The sequence below is a fragment of the Scomber scombrus genome, chromosome 7 (genome assembly GCF_963691925.1).
Source record: "Scomber scombrus chromosome 7, fScoSco1.1, whole genome shotgun sequence".
Classification (NCBI taxonomy): Eukaryota; Metazoa; Chordata; class Actinopteri; order Scombriformes; family Scombridae; genus Scomber; species Scomber scombrus.
In genome coordinates this window covers 26,446,841-26,466,640 of record NC_084976.1, presented here as the reverse complement: position 1 = coordinate 26,466,640, position 19,800 = coordinate 26,446,841, and the positions used below count along the sequence as shown (strand labels likewise).

The window sequence follows — 19,800 nt, the reverse complement described above, 5'->3', positions numbered from 1 at the left end:
TGTGATGTAATCTAGACCAGGGTAGAAATGCAGGAGCCACAGATCCCCTATTAATTGAATCTCTTCGCACCTTTTTTCTATCACCTCCAAACATAACAATCAATTATAGCACAGCCTAATGCCCATGGCTTAGCCTATATTTCTCGTTAGGCCAAAGATAATATTCTCACCTGTCTATTCGGGTTTAACTAGAATGCTGATAAGGAATAGGCTTTGCTCTCTATGTCTATTTCAGATATGGTTGGCTTTAGGCTATAATGGCATAATCTTTTATTTAGGCTAAATTAGCTTACACATTGTGCCGTAGCCTATGATTACCTACTGTCAGTTCTTTAAGTTCTAACAGAGATAGATCAGGTACTTTGCCTAATGGGCTATCCTACTGTTACTATCAGACTGGGCTTCTCTTAGGCTACTTATTAAAACCATAAACTGTACATGTATGCATAACAATAATATGTGCAGTAAAGAAACAATTAAAGATGATAATATAACCCCACTATGTAGGCTATTAAAGACAAATGAAGATCAATAAATCAAATCTCAGCAGACACTTGTACATTCACTTTAGCTTCCTACACAAGCCAACGTTAGATTAACACCATAATTTACATTTATAAATGTGACAAAATACCCCAACCACCCCCCAAATTACAAGAGTCTTAGTCAAAGTTAACAAGGACAGAGTGAGAAGCTGCACCTCCTAAAGGATCGACCCACAATCTAGATGAAGAAGAAAGCAATCACAGAACAATTGCGACAGTCTGCAATTGGATGAACCCGAATGTTCCCCTGTGTGCACACATTTATTTCCCCTCATCCACTTGGCCTTATGTGAGGACGTGCCATCAGTCTCCATTATACAATTGGCTTATAGGTAATCAACTGATAGTACACACAGAGCATAGCATAATTCAAGAGAAGCCAAAGGTAAATGAAAGTAAGGTAAGGTAAACTTTATTGATCAGCCTAGGGGGAAATTCAGAATTGACACAACAGTAGCCTTGTAATGGTGAAGTGAAAAATTAAGTAAAATACTATATTCAATAAACAATCTCTAAAATAATCTGCAATTATATAAATCTACAATATACATAAATTCCTTATAATACAAGTGTGCAACCCTCAGTCTTATTAGTGGAAGTGGGAGGTACTGGGAGCTGTGGTGTTGTACAGCTCCCAGTATGTTAAATCAGTGTGTTAAAATGACATGCAGAGAGAAGAGGCTCACACAAGACAAAAACATCATTTAGTTTGGTGTATTTATAGTTTGGTATTTAGACAAATAAAAATGTATGTACTGAAAAGTAATGTAGATGGTTGATTATTTGAAAGAGTAAAAACTGACAAAAGTATTTAAACTTTAGGGAATTAGGGAATAGCAGCAATATTTTTTTATAGGTGGTGCTGAAATCTCATAATTTGACATATTATTTGTTTAACAGGCATCAAGTAATGTAACCTGTAACATGTTTTACAAATTGCAGATGGGGACTATGACTTAGCTTGAAAAAAAGATTGTTGTTTTTTAAAGCTTTAATCTGTGATATGATTCAGAATATAAATACTGTTGCATGCATAAAGCTGATTACGAGTAAGTATCACACAAGACCAAAATTTGACTCTACCTGTCTGCGAAGGGTCATTTTATCAGCGCGAGTCCGCAACACGTGCTGGTTCCTGATTACGTCTATCTCCACGCTCTCAGCCTCGTTCCCAAACATGGTCCATTTATCTCTGCAATACTCTTCCTCATCATCCAAAGTGTCCATGATTTCCCTGGAGTTGCACAGCACAAATATTTCATTAATTAAGGACTATTTTTTTCTTTTATTTGTGTAATTATATTTGCTTATTTTCATCAGTAAGGGTGATGTATACACAACACAAAGATGAATGAAGACTCTACAGCAAAGCAGCAACATTTAAATGACCAATTCATATACAATATTAATTCAAAGTATGTTAATATTGTATATAGAATGTTTATTTTCAGCAGCGCATAATATTATAATATTATAATTAGACATTAATTTGCTTCTTTCGAAATGTTTGAGTAGACTCTTAAAAAAACAAAAACAACCCCAGATCTCCCATCAGAGACAAAAGTTGAGACAGCAATTCAGAAAGCAGCAGTCGACCTTTGAGAGAAACAGCAGTTTTACATTGATTTTTTATTTTTTTTTGGTATTTAAACTGTCTCCATCCATTAACAGACAAATGTTGATTTTGTGATATTTTGACAGTTTGTCTTTTCTCTCTGCGATGAGTGTTGTTGGTTTGCTTCTCCATTTATATGTACGTGTCATTTCACATGAGCACCATTCAAACATACGTATTCAAAGGTTTTGAAAAGTTGGTCTTTTATGAGTCGAACATCAAGCCTCGCTGCCACAGCTGGTTCTCATCAGCTGGTACTCCAAAGTCTCTCTCATGATGATACGTGTCTCCCCAGGAATCCGTCAGGTGTGGACAGTTCAAAGCGTCTGTGTGTCACCGACTGTGTGACATCTGTGACTTTCCTTTTGAACTGTTTGGTTGTCATGGAGATGGCTGGCACTTGTGATCGTCTATTCATCGAGAAGAAACACATTGTATCGGTCTTTCTTTGGGCAGAAACGGGGACAGTAAATAGGGCAGCTGTCATAGCCGGGGACTAGTGTTGTTTATTTATTTGAGTGGTCCTTAAAAGTTCTGGCTCACCACTGTCTGTATCTTTTCAACAAATTTCAACGTGCAGAACCAAACCGAAATGATTTGATCCTACTTTGAAGTATTGTGTGTGTATCCAAAGCCTTCTGTTGTTGTCCAAATACTGTTAAAAACACACCAGAGAGCTGCACTTCTGCACTCGGTCCTTCACCACTGAGGGCGCATTCACACCAGGCGATCCGTGCCATGCCTGACCCCTAAAGTCTGGTTCGTTTGACTAGTGTGATCCGGTTCAGTTGGACTTGGGCACGGTACGCATCTAGTGTGATCGCTAACCGTGACCTCAATTATGCGACTGTCCCATTAAATTGCTGCGGTGCATAGTTGATAAATAAGCCACAAAGTAAGTAAAATGATAAACTCCATTGTGCTGTGTGAGAGTACTTTATTCATCACAAAAACATCGCACTCTGATGATGTAAGTGTGCTCAGGCCTAGATCGTTATATGCAGTGTGAGCACAGGCCAGCGGGGGAGTGGGGATAATTGTGCTCGGGCAAGGTACAAGGCAACTGCACCTAGTGTGAGTATGCCCTCAGTGTGTGGGCCAGAGTCCTGCACGGGTTTGGGTACCCGCAGGTACCTGACGGGTGATGCTCAAATTTTGATGAAATGGGTGAAAAATACTGTACTTGCAATGCTTAGGCAGTTTTTAAAACGCAATTTTTGGAAACGTAAAATATATATATTTTTTAACACATCCACAACAATATGCCTGCAATTCAAGTTAATAAAAGCCGATGTAGTAAAGTGATTTTAATTAGGGTACGGGTTGGGTTTAGTTTCTATTTAAAGATGTTGTCAGATAACGGGTCGGGTAGCGGCTATGGGCGGGGGTGGGTTTACACAACGGGACCTATTGTGGGGACATTATTTTGTTTATAACAGCTCCAAAGATTTTATAACAGCGATCGAGTTTTAAGTCTCGGGAGAGTTGTTCCGTGTACGGTAGACGCCACGCATGGAAGGGAACGTGGCGCTAGCTTGTTGTGGTACATATCACAACCTCACAGATGTCCGTGAAGCCCTCGGGATGCCTATAATAAATACAAATGACTACAATGAATCATAGCTGTGAATGTATCCATATGCGTAGTCATCAGTGCGTTCTCCTGCATACATACTGTTCATCCATATGCAGGGAAGTATACGCACTCCAACACAAGTAAACATGAATTTTGACAGGTTTTTTTAAATGCAGCGTTTTAATACTCCTATCTCTCGTCATCAGAGGGGTGTGTATCCTGAACCATCTCTTGATTGACAGTCCCTAGAGTTTAATTATTTGAACATATAATTCACACATCCATCACCACAACAAACAGAGATACAGAATCTTAAATATTCACAAAGATTTCTCCAAGCTTTGATGGCTACTAATGCATGAAAGGCCCTACAAATGCTTCCGATAATTTGTGAAAATACACAAACACCATGAATAAATATGCAAATAAATTTGTGCATGCATTGATGGCTATGAGGACACATGCGGACCCACACACATACTCACACATACAGGCACCCAAAAAAGCGGTTTTGACTTTTTCCGCCAGGGGCTCATTTAGTAAAGTATGTGCCTGTATGTGTTTTTATCTCTGTGGGCTCAGAGATCTTAAGCCTTTAGGGAATGAACTACTGAAAACATCAAGTCAGTGAGAATCAGAGGGTTTATGGCTTAATTATTGCTCCAAATGGAAATTAAAATTTTTCTTATTGTTGCGGGGAACAGTAAACCAGACGTGCATGAGTCAGATGCATAATTTAAAAATGACACCTAACTACAGGGAGAAGATAGTAGAGAGAAACCATTATGTGAATCAGATAGTTATGTGCAAATGCAGCCACACTTGCCACCACACAAAATGCATTCATTTTCCACACAAATCAAATCAAATGTCATGCTCTCCTATCGTGCCATACTCTAGGCCTTCCAGAAATAGTGTGCCAATCCTCGAGAGCCTTCGACTTCATCCTTCCCTTCCTCTTTAATCCTGGGAGCAGTTAATCATCTTCTGCATTACTACATTTGCAGCCTCCTTCCAGAAATATCTGTCCACACTACGGGCATAACGATACACAAACGTCATGGTTCGGTATGTACCACAGTTTTGGTGCCACGGTTCGCTAAGGTTGTGTGGCAGTTAGGGCTGGGCAGTAAATCGATATTATATTGATATCATGATATTTTCAAGATTTTGTCTTAGATTTTGAATAACGTGATGTTGGATAAATGTTGTCTTTTCTGCTTTTAAAGGCTGCATAAAAAGCTGACTGTCACAGACACTCATAGTGGAGGGTGACGAGGGGACACGATATGGTTCCACTATGGAGATAATGGAGCATATTTTTTTAAAAAGTGTTGCACTTGGTCATTGTTAGGTGTGTCTTGTTTGTCATTCTGACGGCAGCTACAGGATAACCAGGGTTAATCAAATTTACTTGGCTATGCCGGCTAGCATACATCCGTGCGACAGCTAAATGCCAAAACATTCCAGGTGAAACTCAAGCTCTAAAATTATTGTTCCACATGTCAGAGTAAATGGATTATTAAACTAAGACTAGCAATAATGAGGCGTGTTCTTCGTCTGACTGTATGCACTGAACCGTAACATCTGTACCATGATGGTTCGGGATGAATACACGTATCATTTCACCACTAGTCCACACCATATTCATCTAGGCACTTCTGACAGGAGGATAAGACTTGTGGAAACTAAGTTTTGGTGGAGAAATCGTACTTTAGAAGGAGTTGAACTTGGTAATTCAAGAGGTAGAAAGATTTAACAGGTGTAAAAATGTGAAGGTGATTGAAGCTCGGTGAATTAGAGTTAAGCACGTTAGAAGATAGGATAGACACTCGATGAGATGGAGGGTTTTTTGGTGGTGGCATGGAAGAGGGCACTTAATGAGATGCCAAGTTGGCAGGGGCACAGTGCTGCAGCTGAGGCTCATTACTGTCAGATGTGTTTTGTCTTTCAAGAGGCAATGATTTCACCCTCAATGACCCACCCCACCCCAACCCTCCACCCCCCCTCACTTTCCCTTGGCAACTCTATCTTCCAGTATTACTCATCTTCTCTTTCAGTGCTCATTGTGTGACCTCTGTCCTTCCGTCTATTTACTGCTGTCACCCACTTGCCAGCAAACCTTTCATGGCTTGAAGAGGAAAATATATCAGTGGTATTTTTAGCATTGATGGAGAAGACTACATACACTGAAGATTTCAAATAGTTTCTGACACAAAAAAAAGTGTAATTAGGTTATGGATGGATTAAAAAAAACAAAACAAGAAAGAGTTTGTGTTAAGCTGCCAGATGTAAAAGGTAAGTGGTATTGAATCCCGGACACAGACAGGTCACGGTGCTCCTACAGTAGAAGAGAGGCAACGATCCACTGACTTCCTGTTCTCGGTGACCTAAACCTCTTTATTCTGGGAATTATTTTTAGATATATAACATCCTCTCTATGACAGCTGAGCAGTAATCCTGTCATAAGACACTTAAGAGGGTAAAAAAAATGGTTCACACACACATCATCAACAAAAATAATCTCATATTCTGATTCATTAATAAGTTAAAGACTTTCTGTGCTCGAGGGGAATCAACTCCAGCCACATGCTCACTTTTCTCTATCTAGTGAGTTTTTCATTTGACCTGATACATCACAGTGTAGAAACATACTGTATAATTTACGTTCTGTCCCGTTTGAAAAATAGTTTGTCAATAGCTGCTCTATGTAGGTCTGATTGTCTCATCTTCTTCAGACAGAACAACAGGATGCTTCCTCGTCTCCATCAGTACAAATGAACCAGCTTCCGCTGTATAACTCAGTCGAACGGGTAAAGCTTACTGCCTTCATGACATCAATGAGACAGCGAATGATAGGACAAGTCCCCAGCTGGCCTTTTACTGACAGATGAGAGTGAAGAAAGAGCCCTGATTTCCGTTGTTTATAGAGACTTTCTGTTGGTATAAAAGGAAAGCTGAAGAAAAAAAAGAAATACAGCTCTTGTGCTGTCGTATCATGCAGAGCAAAGCAACAGTGAAACTTGACCCGCTCCTCTTTCTCAAATGAGAGAGAGAGAGAGAGAGAGAGAGAGAGAGAGAGAGAGAGGGAGAGAGGGAGAGAGGGAGAGAGGGAGAGAGAGAGAGAGAGAGAGAGAGAGAGAGAGAGAGAGAGAGAGAGAGAGAGAGAGAGAGAGAGAGAGAGAGAGAGAGAGAGAGAGAGAGAGAGAGAGAGAGATGCTTTTAAAGGCATTTCTTTAATATTTCTATGTGTATGAGACCATTGCTGCTGTTGCAAATCACTGACTCTTGGTTATTTCATCCGGCAACTATTCTTCAGCTGATTTTACAGAAAGTATTTTATTATAATATATTTCAGTATCAGGATTTTATCCAGATAGATAACTATACTGCATTGAAGGTTTCCAATTTTGCCCTCTCCTGACTGAGTCTTTTCTATTATCAACAAAACCACATGTGTAATATACTTTGCTTTATCTTGTATCTCACCATGTCCTGTGGCGGATTGTGTTGTCAATGTTCAGAATCTCCTTGACGGACATCAGGTCAGCAGGGATGATGGGATAGTAATCACAGTACGAGGGTTCCTCATCACTGGTGCATCGAAAGAAGAGAAAAATAAAACAAAAAAGCAAAAATTGTGTCTGATTAGAACAATATATCTTGCATATCATCAAATGACACAGGTAAAAGATTAAAACATGGATATTTTCCCTTGTCATCCTTCACAGTTGTTTATTCTATTGATGGAGGGATTTAGTGTTCATATTAGCATGCTTATTCATTCAGTCATGGTTTATGGCACATTATCCAATCTCGAGTTAATCAGACCATTTTTCCCCTCTGCCACTAGAAAGCAGCAGTGGCTCTCTTATTCTGTGTGTGTGAACAGCAGAAGAGGCCATACATCAGAGAGGGTCTCAGTAATATAAGCAAACACAATATGCTTGAAGTTTCATTTATTCAGACACTCCAGGGATTCAGTTTAAAACTTTCTCCAGACAGAAAACAGCTTAAGTGGATTTCTTTTTTCTTTTTTCTTTTTTTTTGTCAACGTTTTTTTTTTCCTATTGTGAAGAACTAGCAAGGTAAACAATGACAAGCTGTAATCAAAGAAAACAACAGAAACTGCATGTTCGAATCCTCAAAAGGCCGGCTTTCTATAAAAATACGATGTCAGTAATGTTTGCCGCACTAATACACTCCTGTCAATCTGCGCTGCTCCTGGGTAAACCACCAAGTACGGTTCATTTTGTAGCTTACAGCAGATTTGTCACAGCTCAGTATAAACACACACACACAGTCAAGTGTTTGCTAAAATCTTACAGTGTAATTTGCAGATTGGGTTTGAAGCTCTTTCAAACAGGATATGCAAAAACAACGTACTTTTTTTTAGTTAACGCAACAACATATCAGTTACATCTGCAGCGCTGCAGTCAGTACTGGCTTACAGTTGGAGGCCTTATCATGTTACACAGCTGTTGGACAAAAAGTCAATGCTCCATCAACACTTGTAGTAAAGAACATTTTTATTGTTAGACCAACACATTTGGACTTGCGGCCTTCATCAGTGTCATTCCCAGTCATCCAGGATCACATAAACTATGTGTAGTCTCTTCAGTTTGTTTTCTATCAGGATTTTTTTTACACACTTTTCTGAACTGTAGCTCAGTGTTTTATCTCATTTACAAATGAATTGCCTCCAATGTGTGATGTGCAAAGCTTAATCCAGCTATGCAAGCAGTGCAGCGGATGACCTGTTTTATCTCAGGTGCGAGAAATACGATGACCGTCATCAGATGTCTTTCCTCAATCAGTGTTCCCCTTTCTGCACTATTATACAAACACATACTATGGTCTATAGGGAGCTTATATAATCAGGAAGAACAGGGGCCACTGATGTCAGCACAGGTGTTGCTGTATGAAGCAAAGGTTTTTGGTTTTGAGCCAATAGGTTGTTCAAAGGACAATGGCAGTTTCACTCGTTGTGGCATTGTAGCGTGCAATCGTCTGCAACGTTCACTTTATGTTCACATTGTGTTAGTGTCAGCTGACGGTGGAGCTGTTTGTGTTATGGTTGATGAGCTGGAAAAAAAACTGAACACGATGAACCAAACAAGCACACGTACAGCAAAGGGAGTCTAAATCAGAAACAGGGACTTCTCTGTTTATCATGACCGCATAGTGAAACAGACAATGGGCACATGTGTGTAAGCCTACACTAAAGCATGAGTTCTCCATTTAAAGCACCAATAATAACTTAGCTGATCTTTTCTATGTGTACCCCCCCCCCCCCCTCATAAACAGGAGAGGGGCATTTGTTGCTAGAGACAAGGTCACTGGAGGGGATGAAGTTGAAAGGCATTTTTGTAACTGGAGAAGCATTAATTTTTGCTCTCCTTTTATCCACAGATGACTGGTGCGCTTTTAACAAGAGTAATTACGACCACAGTGACAGGATATTTTAAGTTTGGATGTCTTTTTTACTTTTCATGTGTTACTGGTTCTATATTTACAGCAAGCTTTTGTCTGGTTTTGAAGTACGGTACAAAACAAAAACTTTTTAAAAATCCTGAATTTTGTGTGTCATAACTGTATATTTACTCAGGTGTGTATTGCAATTGCACAACCCCCAATTACTGTTGCTCACATCCAGCCTGAGGCATTACTTTTAACAAGCCATCTCACGAATGGCAGAGCAAATTTACATGACTTCTCGTTTTCTTTTGTTTTGTAAGCTGGGAAATTTCCCCATTCCACTTCACTCAGAGAGCAACTTCTGCTTTTGCTGTCTTACTTTTTTTTTTTTTTTCTCCTTTGTTTAGGTTCCCTTTAAGCGAGTGCTGAGAGGCTCAGGCCATTGAATAATGTAGTGCAGAGCCTGCGGCTGGGTAGTATCTCTGAAGCAGAGGACAGGAACTACACACACATGTGCACCTACACAAGCAAACAAACACTTAAAAAAAAGATGCTACCTCTGCTGTGTGCCAGAGAGTGAAGCGCAGTGTCCGAAATTAACTTTTTGACTTTCCTGCCAATGGGACTGCTAGATTAAAAAAATCCACCCAGCCATGCTTTTTTCTTTTTTACTGGCCAAAATAAGAAATTACCTTTTTGTGTCACACATACGTTTGTTTCAGTGCATTCCACTGACATAACAAAGTATTGTGTTGAGTACAAACTTAAAGGAGAGGACAGAGCAACATTTCCATAAATAACCCAATAAATAAATGCATTTTATATATTTATTTTCAATATCTTATTTTATTTGGTAAAATAAAGATTTCATAATGCCAAAATAAGCAACATCTACTGATCCAGACTTTTATTTTGCCATTCTCTACAAAAAACTCAATATGCAAGACAAATGTTGTATTTTACAGGTGAATCAGAGAAGTTAGCCAAGATTAAAGAGATTATATATTAACGTTATCTGTCGCTGCTATGCATTTTCTTCATTCAAAGAGTGAGAGAGGTAATTTAAAATTCATTGTCTATGTAGTTTGTGCACGTTGATGTTTTGTAACGGCGAGCGTGCACGTGACAGAAAATTGCGGAATATCAAAACTGTATCGTTAAACTAAGTGACATGTGACATGACATGATGAAATAACAATATACATTTATATTGTTGACTGTTGGATCATTGAAAACAAGCTCAGCACTTCCTCAAAATATTAACGTGTTGTAAAAAGCAGGAGGAAATAAAAAGAGGAAAACATCTAAGAGACACGGCATGTGAACAACAACAAAGAGTCAGCCTATATAAAACTATATAAAGTTTAAACCGAAACTGTTCGTCTTTAGTATTTTTTATTGTTCAATCTAACATGGAGATAAATCTGAGTGTGCTTCCACTGAGGAGGATCTGAGTATAAATTTTACAATGCACCTGCTCCCTCGCTCACATCTTTTTTTAAACAATAGAGAGACATGACCTCTTAAGTTCAGCTGAACTAAGCTCGATGGAATAATTGCTTATTTCCATCATCCCCGAGGACAAAAAATGGGCCCAGTTCCCTTTTATTCTGCAAAGACCCACAGGTTAACCTAATTTAATAACTCACTGCATCAGGGGGGCAGTGAACATGAAGGCAAATTTGACTTGAGACTATTAGGGGCGGGTTGGGAGTGATTCCTATTAGATCATACTGGAACCATCTGGGAGTACTGGTATGCCTGATTTTCTTTTCTTTCTTTCTCTTTTCTTTTTGGTTTTTTGTGTAGTGCCACTGGATGAGCCTACTGTATGTGAGTGAGTGTGTACTAAGGGACCCATGTGTCATTGAGATAAAGTGGAGTCGACTACTGTTGTATTACTGATATTTGGCTTGAATCCCATTATAAGAGTGAAAACAAAACAAAATATATTGTAGGTGCATGTCTTACCTCAAGGTTTACTTTATTACCTGTTGGTATTTAATTTTCCATTTCTTTCTCTAAACTATTTTAATGGACTTATAGTTTACTTCCTTGAGATTGTTTTATGAGCTGCTGTTTCCAAGGTCAAAAATGAACTGCGGTGAGTCATTCCAGGACACGTCAGAGTCAGTTTATGTATCACGCTGTTATCAAAAATAAGATAATGCTGCTGCCAGTTGCTTATTTCAATCTGACAGTTAACTGTTTCATAATTCAGTTTGAGAAGTCAGCGCGGCACCATTTGCTGCTGCTGTTTGTGTTTGTTTGTCTGGCAAACCAGAGGCTGACTGGAGAGCCTCCCATTTACTGGATTTTGACTCTTCAGCTAATATCCAATCGACGATAACGCCACTAGCCCCAAAATAACTTGTATAAATGGTTGTAACTGTACACGAAATATCTAAATACACACACCTGGCTCTGAGCGTGTTTGCGTGTTTGTGCAAACAAAGTGGTATAACAATATTGAGGGATTGAAGCTGTGGGGAACATTATGTGCATATGTAAGCTTTATATGTCTGTGTTTGTGTTTGTTTGCGGAGTGAGTCGAGCTTGTCCATTCATCCCCAACCAGAGGCACCTTAATACCAGCGACAGACTTCTCTGTGGTGGCGAGGGTCTCGGCAACATGTGTTTGTGAATGAATTGTACTAGCAGCTACCACCAGTGGCCCACAGGGTGTGCTTGAATGAATGTAATGCCTCACTAAGCTCAGAATAACCAGCCTGCCATATGTTTCTCTTTTAAAAAATACTTAATCCTAAATCATCCTTCAGCTACAAAAAGAAATCAGCTATGATCAATCAAGACAACTTTGTACACGCTGAGTAGCGTAGTAGTATTCCAGCCAAAGCACTTCCACATATTCTGTAGGGCAAAAACTTTAAATGTCACAGATGAATTATTTTGTTTTCAGGTAAGATTTATCAAGTAATTCAACCCATTAATGAGTTTGGAAGTTTAAAAAAATGCCTTAAGGTTAAACAAATTAACCAGTTTCAAATAATCCGCTTGTTTCATGAATTTTTATGGCCTGAAAAGCCGTTGTTAGGATAATAGCGTTGATTTTTTCGCATTTTATCTCATTTCAAGACACCAATTTCTGCAAAAATGCCTGAAACGAGAGATCCTGTGCAGGAATAGAGCTAAATTATCTCTACTTGTTGCCAGAATTTGTCTCTTGGTTTAATTAAAATCAGGGTTAAGGGCTCAATATGAGTCAAGATGAACATTGTGTTTTTCAGTATTGTAATATTACAGGTAATACTTCCTGATGTTTATAGCTTCAGAAGCAGTGTCCCAAAGATAAATGGGAGCTTTGGTACTGTTAAAATATATTACTACTAGTAAAAATATGGGTGGTAAAAAATAAATTAGTCTTCAATGTGTCATTTACCATTGTACCTGTTCATTGACTACAGTAAATCATTGATACTGTAGTTGTAATAGAAAGCTTTTGGTTTCATGTTACTCTATAAAAGTGATGCACGTTTATTTATCCCCCTGTGTCTTACTGTATGTGGCGACAATGTGTTTGTACCTGGAGGTGAAGGTCTTCTTCTTGATCTGGGAGGACAGTTGCATGCTTTGAGCCATCTTGGACGCCTCCTCCTCCTGCTCTCGCCACATCACCTTCTTGGTAATGGTTTCCATGGTAACCTCCCCAACTGGCACCTGTGGATGGAGGGCAGATGAGGAAGTGAGGAGGCAGAGGTGTGTAAGAGCCTGGTGATGCAGAGTCAGAGGGAGTCAGTCAGAGACTAAAGGTGATAACCTTTAGTAACCTCATCCAGGAGCATAAATACATTATCTTTTACAGATTGCATTAAAATGTGTTTTAGAGTGATTGGTTTGCAGTCGGAGAGTCTTTGACCTCAAGATCACAAATGTAAATGTACCCAAGATGCATTGAGGACAGATTTTGATCCGATAAGCCAAACCTCAGGTGGTCAGGCACGCATTGTGGTAGAGGTAGCAACCATTATCTATTTATTTAAGCTACTAGCTAGAATGATATGGATATTCAAGACACTCTTGGATGGAGAAACTTCTTAGCCCACTTCAAAAAGCATGCAAAAGTCCATGCAATACTGCAGCTTCACATCTGGCTACCATCTTTTGTTTTGTTTTTTTTACCGGAGAGGAGAGGAGAGGAGAGGAGAGGAGAGGAGGATGTAATGTAATGTTTGCTTGTTTATGATGGACAGAGTGATTGGATCTCTGGTGGGCACTGGAGACACATATTAATACTACTTGTAAATGTAATCAGGTTGAATTATATCTAGATACAAACAAGACACTAGATGCATTTTAATGCAAGGTCTAAAGGGAGTCCTTGTAAACCTTCAGCAGATACTATAATATGAAACGGCTCAAAGCTAAATATTTTATATTGAGTGCAGATGAGTTGCTAAATTAATGGCCACTTTACACTGAAGTGACTTCAGCCTTGGCAAGAAACACACCTATTTATATGTTGCTTTGTATTCAAAAGAGACCTTACAGTTACATGTCTTAATACTTTGCTCAGTTGAAGTGGTGAAGTAATGACTATTCCATATCGTGGTCGTGCAGAAATGTAAATCAGTCTCCATCCTCATCCTCAGAGAATTATAATTGAGCCCAAAGGGTGTGCAAAGTGTATGCAAAATGTTAACTCCACCATTTAGCTCCCTGATAGATTAATGCTATCTAAAGGAGCCTCTGTCTTGTGATATCTTGAAGTGTCTTGGGATTAGCAACCAAAGTGCATTTAAAGACAGAGTAGGGTGCTATTAATAACATAATGTTTCTGAATTACAATCCGCTGCAATTACATCCTGAATCAAAAGAATTGTGCCTCAAACTTAAATCAGCTTCACCGACTTCCATTTGTGAAATTGCCCCTAAACACCTGATGGAAGAAGATGTTGATCCAAAGTTTAATTTATGCACTTTAGAGAGGACAAATGGTCTCTGAAATTAAAGAGTTGATACTTCAAAACAGAATCAATCTGTAAATAAGTGGCTATTTCAGAAAACTAAAGAAAATACAGAACTTTTACACTAATGAAGTTGATTATTGTCTCAATTAAATGATTCATCCATTGCTCTATAAAATGTCTTTTTCCAAGAAGTCTTCAGATGTCTTATGTCTTAGTCAATGGTCCAAAATCCATTGGCTAGACATTATTATTCACATTTAAAAAACTGAAAACCCTTCAACTATTAATTCATTATCAAAATGTTGCTGATTCATTTTCTGTCAATGGACAAATCAATTAATCAGGTCATTTTTTCAACTCAAATTTACTAATGCAGTGTCAGCATCTATATTAGATGGACAGTTGTTTGTTTTCACATGGATGCATTAGCTGTTTTGGAGAGAAATGTTTTTTTCTGTGGAGCCTATTGTGGAGTAAAGGTGTACTTTAGTCCCATGTTGAATGAATCACCCCTTTCTGGGCCGCTGAGCCACTACTAATTCATCAGTTGAGCTCCGCCATGCCGCTGCCCACACCCTGCCCATCATTAATCATGGGGCCGCTCTGGGGAAGTGAACGCAGAACGAGCCCAACAAACAGAATCAGGTCGTGGCTGAGTGATGGCTTCATTCACCCTCTCCCAATAGTAACCACCTGTGTTAGCACCATAACAAGCGTAATGTGTTATTTCTTCTCATCTGCTTCCGTTAGATAGTGGAAAACAACAGCGAGCTGGCTAACCGGCTAAAATGTTAGCGTGCCACCTGATTCCCTTCTTGAATTTTTTTTTTTTGACTTGCTGTGGTGCAACGGGAGAGGTTTGTTTGAACACTTTTAATGGAAGGTCGACCTCTGGCACATTAAAATTGATCAGTCTCTGTGGGTAGGCCTGGATTCTGTGCCCCTGGAGGGAGGGGAGCACAAAACAAAGCGCTTCTCCTTTTCTACACACAGTGCAGTTTTCAGTCCCTGGAGTGAAATTAGAGCTCAGTCTCAGGGTCTCTAATAATAAAAAAACAGCAGCAACACAGGAACAAGGGGACAAATGATTTGCTATTCTACTCGTTGAAGGGGAAAGCATTGTCTGAACACGGCGGCGGCTTGCTTTATGCCATCCCCAGAGAGTAATTAGAAGCTACATCCATTGAGGCCATCAAAAGACAAGACCATTAAGAAGTTCAACTAGCTGGAGAAGCAAGGACTCTCAAGAGAAGCGGTGAGAGAAAAGGAGACTCTCTGACGATACGAAGACAGACTAATAATCAACAGTATTATGCAGATGTACCATAGAGACACAGTGTGTGCATTTCACCGAGGCTTAGTGTCATGGTTTTATATTTAATTGAAGGTAGTTACGCACTCTAATGTGTCAGTAACCTGTCTCAGCTGATGAAAGGCAAAAAGCTGGATGCCATTAGTGCTAAGACTAGATGAATGCTGAGTAAAGGAAGTCCCACTCACACTTTTTCTGTAAAGAATCAGGTGAAGTCCTCTGGCTCTCAGAGATCTGTCAGATGGTTACCTCCCACTTCCTTTTCTGTCTGTCTGTCTGTCTCTCTCTCCTTGAAGATCTTGTACGGTCTTGCTGTCTCACCTCCTTGTATTACCTTTCACTGTCTGTCTACGTCTCCCACACTCTCTTCTTTCTCTCTATGCCTGTCTTGATGAAGCAGTGAGGGGGTGACCCTGAGCACAAAGTGTCCTTCAGTGCCAAGTATGTGGACAACACAATGCTCTCTCATTCTTAAGTTGGTAAATATAGACCAATGACACCTCCCCTGTACACACACACACACACACACACACACACACACACACACACACACACACACACACACACACACACACACACACACACACACACACACACACACACACACACACACACACACACACTGAACTTTACAATGTCCTAAATGGACACACAAAACCACCACACACAGGAGCATGCACAGACTAGATCATTGCCATCAGCCAGATCAATTTTACAGATAGCTCAGCAGACGAGCAGCTAAGAGATGACACAGTAACTCCCTGCACAATAAGAGAAGCTGGACCGAGTGACCTGAGCAGCTGAAAGCAACAGCTGGAATGGCCTCAGGAGAACAACTGGCTGTGGTTGAATTACAAATATCTGCTCAATAACTGTCACTAAAAGAAATATATATATATATATATATTTTTAGCCCTCTCAGCACTTTCTCACCTGGGTGCAAAGCATATAAAACTAGAGGCTCAGAAACAACAGTCTTGAGGCAGAGGAGAGGCTGCTGTGGGCAGTGAGGGGGGAACGGTGAGGGCATCAGAGTGGAAAGCGAATGTAGGGAGGCTGCTCAGCTGTTGACAGTTGATAATCTGATAGTGACACCTGAACCATCTGGTTCCTCCTTGTTTTTTCTTTCAATTCTTTCATTCCTATGTTGCCTTTACTAGATATATTACCATCCTAATGCTTTTATTAAAAAAAACAATGCTAGCAGTATTGCATGTCATTTCTCAACAGCTGTTATTGGATGGTTTCTCATTAAAATACTCCCGAAAAATATAATTGAACAACTCATTCACCACCTCGTTTTCTCCCGCCTGGACTTCTGTAATTGACTATTCGCATGTCTTTATGATGCAACAGTGTGCCGTCTACAGTTAATACCGAACGCAGGCTCTTCAACTAACACTCATCACAGAGAACATATCACTTCTGTCCTGCCAGGATTACACCGGCTCCCCGTCCGTTTCACAATCCAAATTTGAAATTTTACTAAAAACCTTATAATCCATATGGTCTGGCTCCACTGTGCATTTCTGAACTTCTCACACACAATTACGCACCAAGATCCCTCAGATCTGAAAATCAGATGTTCTTACATGTTTCAATGCTGTGGAACAAACTCCCCCTCAGTATCAAGTCAGCTGAGTCGCTGCCTCATTTTGAAAAACCTTTAAAGACACACTTGTACAGACAGTCATTTCTATAATTTTGTATAATTGCTGCTCTTTGTTGTTTTTATTTATTGTTTAATGTTTCGTCTATTTCTGCTTGATTATTGTTTTATTGTGTTTTGTGTATTTTCTTTTCTTAATATTGCATTGTGTGAAGCACCTTGTATCTTCGAAATAAAAGTTATTATTATTATTATTATTATTATTATTATTGTTATTATTAAAGTTGGTCCTTCATATCCACCTCAACATGTATTGTAATAAATTTGTTGAACTCACCCCTTACTTTTTCTCTAGTGGCATCATTAGAACAAAATTTCCATTATTCCACCACTTTCTTTGTTGACAAAATATCTGCGGAAGAACTGACATTTACATTTGGTACTAATTTGTTGCTAATAAATAAATACTAGCATGCTAACATGCTAAACTAAGATGGTGACCATTATACCTGGTAAACACCCCCATGTTAGCATTATCATTGTAAGTCTGGTAGTATTCAAAGCATCTCTGTTTGTCTCTTTTGGAAATATTTTATACATCATTTATAAATAATGCCCCTTTTACTATAGTCTCTACATAACATTGTCTTTTAATTGCTGTGCATTGGCTGAAGTTATGGTGTAATGCTTCTCAGTGACCATTGTACCATCCTCTGTTCCTGCTCCTAATCTCCTTTTACAGTGATTTGATCTTGGATTAGTTTCTGGGACTTGTTCGCTGCTCAGTCATTAAACCGGGTACTCTGGTAGAGCTTTTTAAACTTGTGTGTGTTTGGGTGATATTCATGTAGAACATCTGAAAACTTTTATTTCTTTATTTCTTTCTGCGTGGTGGTGTCATGGTTGTATGATTATGTGTGTGCATTTAGGTGATATCCATTCAGTGCTTTTGAGAGGTTTTTTGTAACTCTGCAAAAATGGTCCAAATGTTATTACAATTATCTGTGTTATCATAGTTACATTGTTTCGTGTGTGTGTGTGTGTGTGTGTGTGTGTGTGTGTGTGTGTGTGTGTGTGTGTGTGTGTGTGTGTGTGTGTGTGTGTGTGTGTGTGTGTGTGTGTGTGTGTGTGTGTGTGTGTGTGTGTGTGTGTCCAGTAGCGCTGGCCGACAGGGATTAAAAGCACACAGGGGCTGCGAGGAAAGAAGGCATCATTCAAGGCCACATCATTGTATGGAAGGTTCGGGGGGTTATTTATAAGCTTTTAGTGGCCACACCTGCCTCTGGAATATCAGCGCACAATACACGCCAGGGTTGCCAGGCCTTCTCTTATCGTCATACATCAGCAGTGACTGCCAGACTAAGAATAACCAGTGGGGCGAAGCAGCTGAGGGCCATCTTTATTAGTTCCTCTTCTTTTGGAAGACTCCTCAGCTTCTAGGTTCACCAGGAACATCTCATGTCAATGTTGTCTTCAATTTCCTAGAGTAGGTTTCTTGAAAGCTCTGAGAGAAAGCAACATTTTTAACATGTTTACAGAAAGGTTGAAGAAGTACTGCCTTCCTCAAATGTGCAGTTTCCCTGAGCTTAGCGCCTTATTTATTTAGTCCACTTATGCAAATCAATTTGGTCACACTTTTGCAGAGCACCTGAAGCACAAAATATGTAATGAGTTTGTATAATGTACCAGGTGCAACATGTATGGCAAGCCAACAAGGAATAAATATGTGCCGCACACCCAGAAAGACTTATCGTGTTTTATGAATCATTTATGCTTATTCACAATTCATTCCCGCTCTGTGCTTTTACTTGCATACATTATGAATAAAAGCCAGAGTCAGTCTGACTGTGTGGCAAACATTTATTCCTTGTTGGATGTTCTTGTGTTTTATCTACTCCCCACAGGTGCAGAGTACATCATACTCTTAATGTATGGGTTGCTGTAGAGAGAACAGACTTGCGATATCTCAGCTGTGTCTGATGCCACAGGAAAGGAGTGGAGGATTGTGGAACAACACTGTGCTTACATCCTAAATGTATTTTCAGTATGTAAAGAAAATCAACTTAAGAGGAGCTGTAGCACTTTTCAGTAGAGCTGATTGTATTACCTTTGATATAACACTAATTTAGATTTGTATTATCTTGAACTACTGATATATATTGGCTTAATGCAATGTTTGCAGCCCTTGTCAGTTTTGTGCGTGTAAGTTGTGTAAAGTAGGAGATCTCATAGCACAGGAAACCCCCACATATCCTTTTAGTAAGAACCACTGAGAGGTTGGCATTAATGTTTTTTTCCTCCTCAGTTTGCAGCTCATGTTTAAAGGAAATCTGGCATGACATGAGCCAGAGGCTAGGATATGGAGGGACTGGATACTGGATATCTTTGCAGGCATTGCACAATCTTTGATGCAAGGTTCCTGTTTTAACAAGCTGTGATATGATGTTACCTATAGTATTTTAAATAATATAAGGAATAGCACTTAGTTTATTATCTGTTGTTTCTATTAAACATATCTTCTGAGACTTAAGTTATTCTTAGTGACCGTACTCCTCTTTTTTATCTTCCTTGTGTGTTGTACCTTTTGAACAAATAGCACAGCAGCTTCTCTTAGACAGAAGTTCAAACAGTGTTGTCAAATATGCTGTATGTGTGCAAGTGTACATTTTTTGCTATAGTATAGTTAAAAATGTGAAGTGTCTATTTGGCATGCTATGACCGGACACAGTCTCTGTCAGTTTCACAGCTGAAGCGATAATTGTTCCACTGAGAATTGTCTTGGTGGAAACTGAATATT

The 19,800-nt window shown here is 39.3% G+C and overlaps 1 protein-coding gene across 1 annotated transcript in view; it reads right to left on the bottom strand.

The window, feature by feature from the left end:
• The window catches only part of myom3 (myomesin 3), a 55,470-nt gene extending 42,659 nt beyond the window's left edge, over positions 1-12,811 (bottom strand). The window contains exons 1-3 of the mRNA XM_062421704.1: positions 12,699-12,811; positions 7,226-7,330; positions 1,629-1,779 (exon numbers count right to left, since the gene is read on the bottom strand). Coding sequence (XP_062277688.1) covers positions 1,629-1,779; positions 7,226-7,330; positions 12,699-12,811 — 369 coding nt within the window. The remainder of the gene's footprint in view (positions 1-1,628; positions 1,780-7,225; positions 7,331-12,698) is intronic.
• Between the last annotated feature and the right edge of the window lie 6,989 nt (positions 12,812-19,800).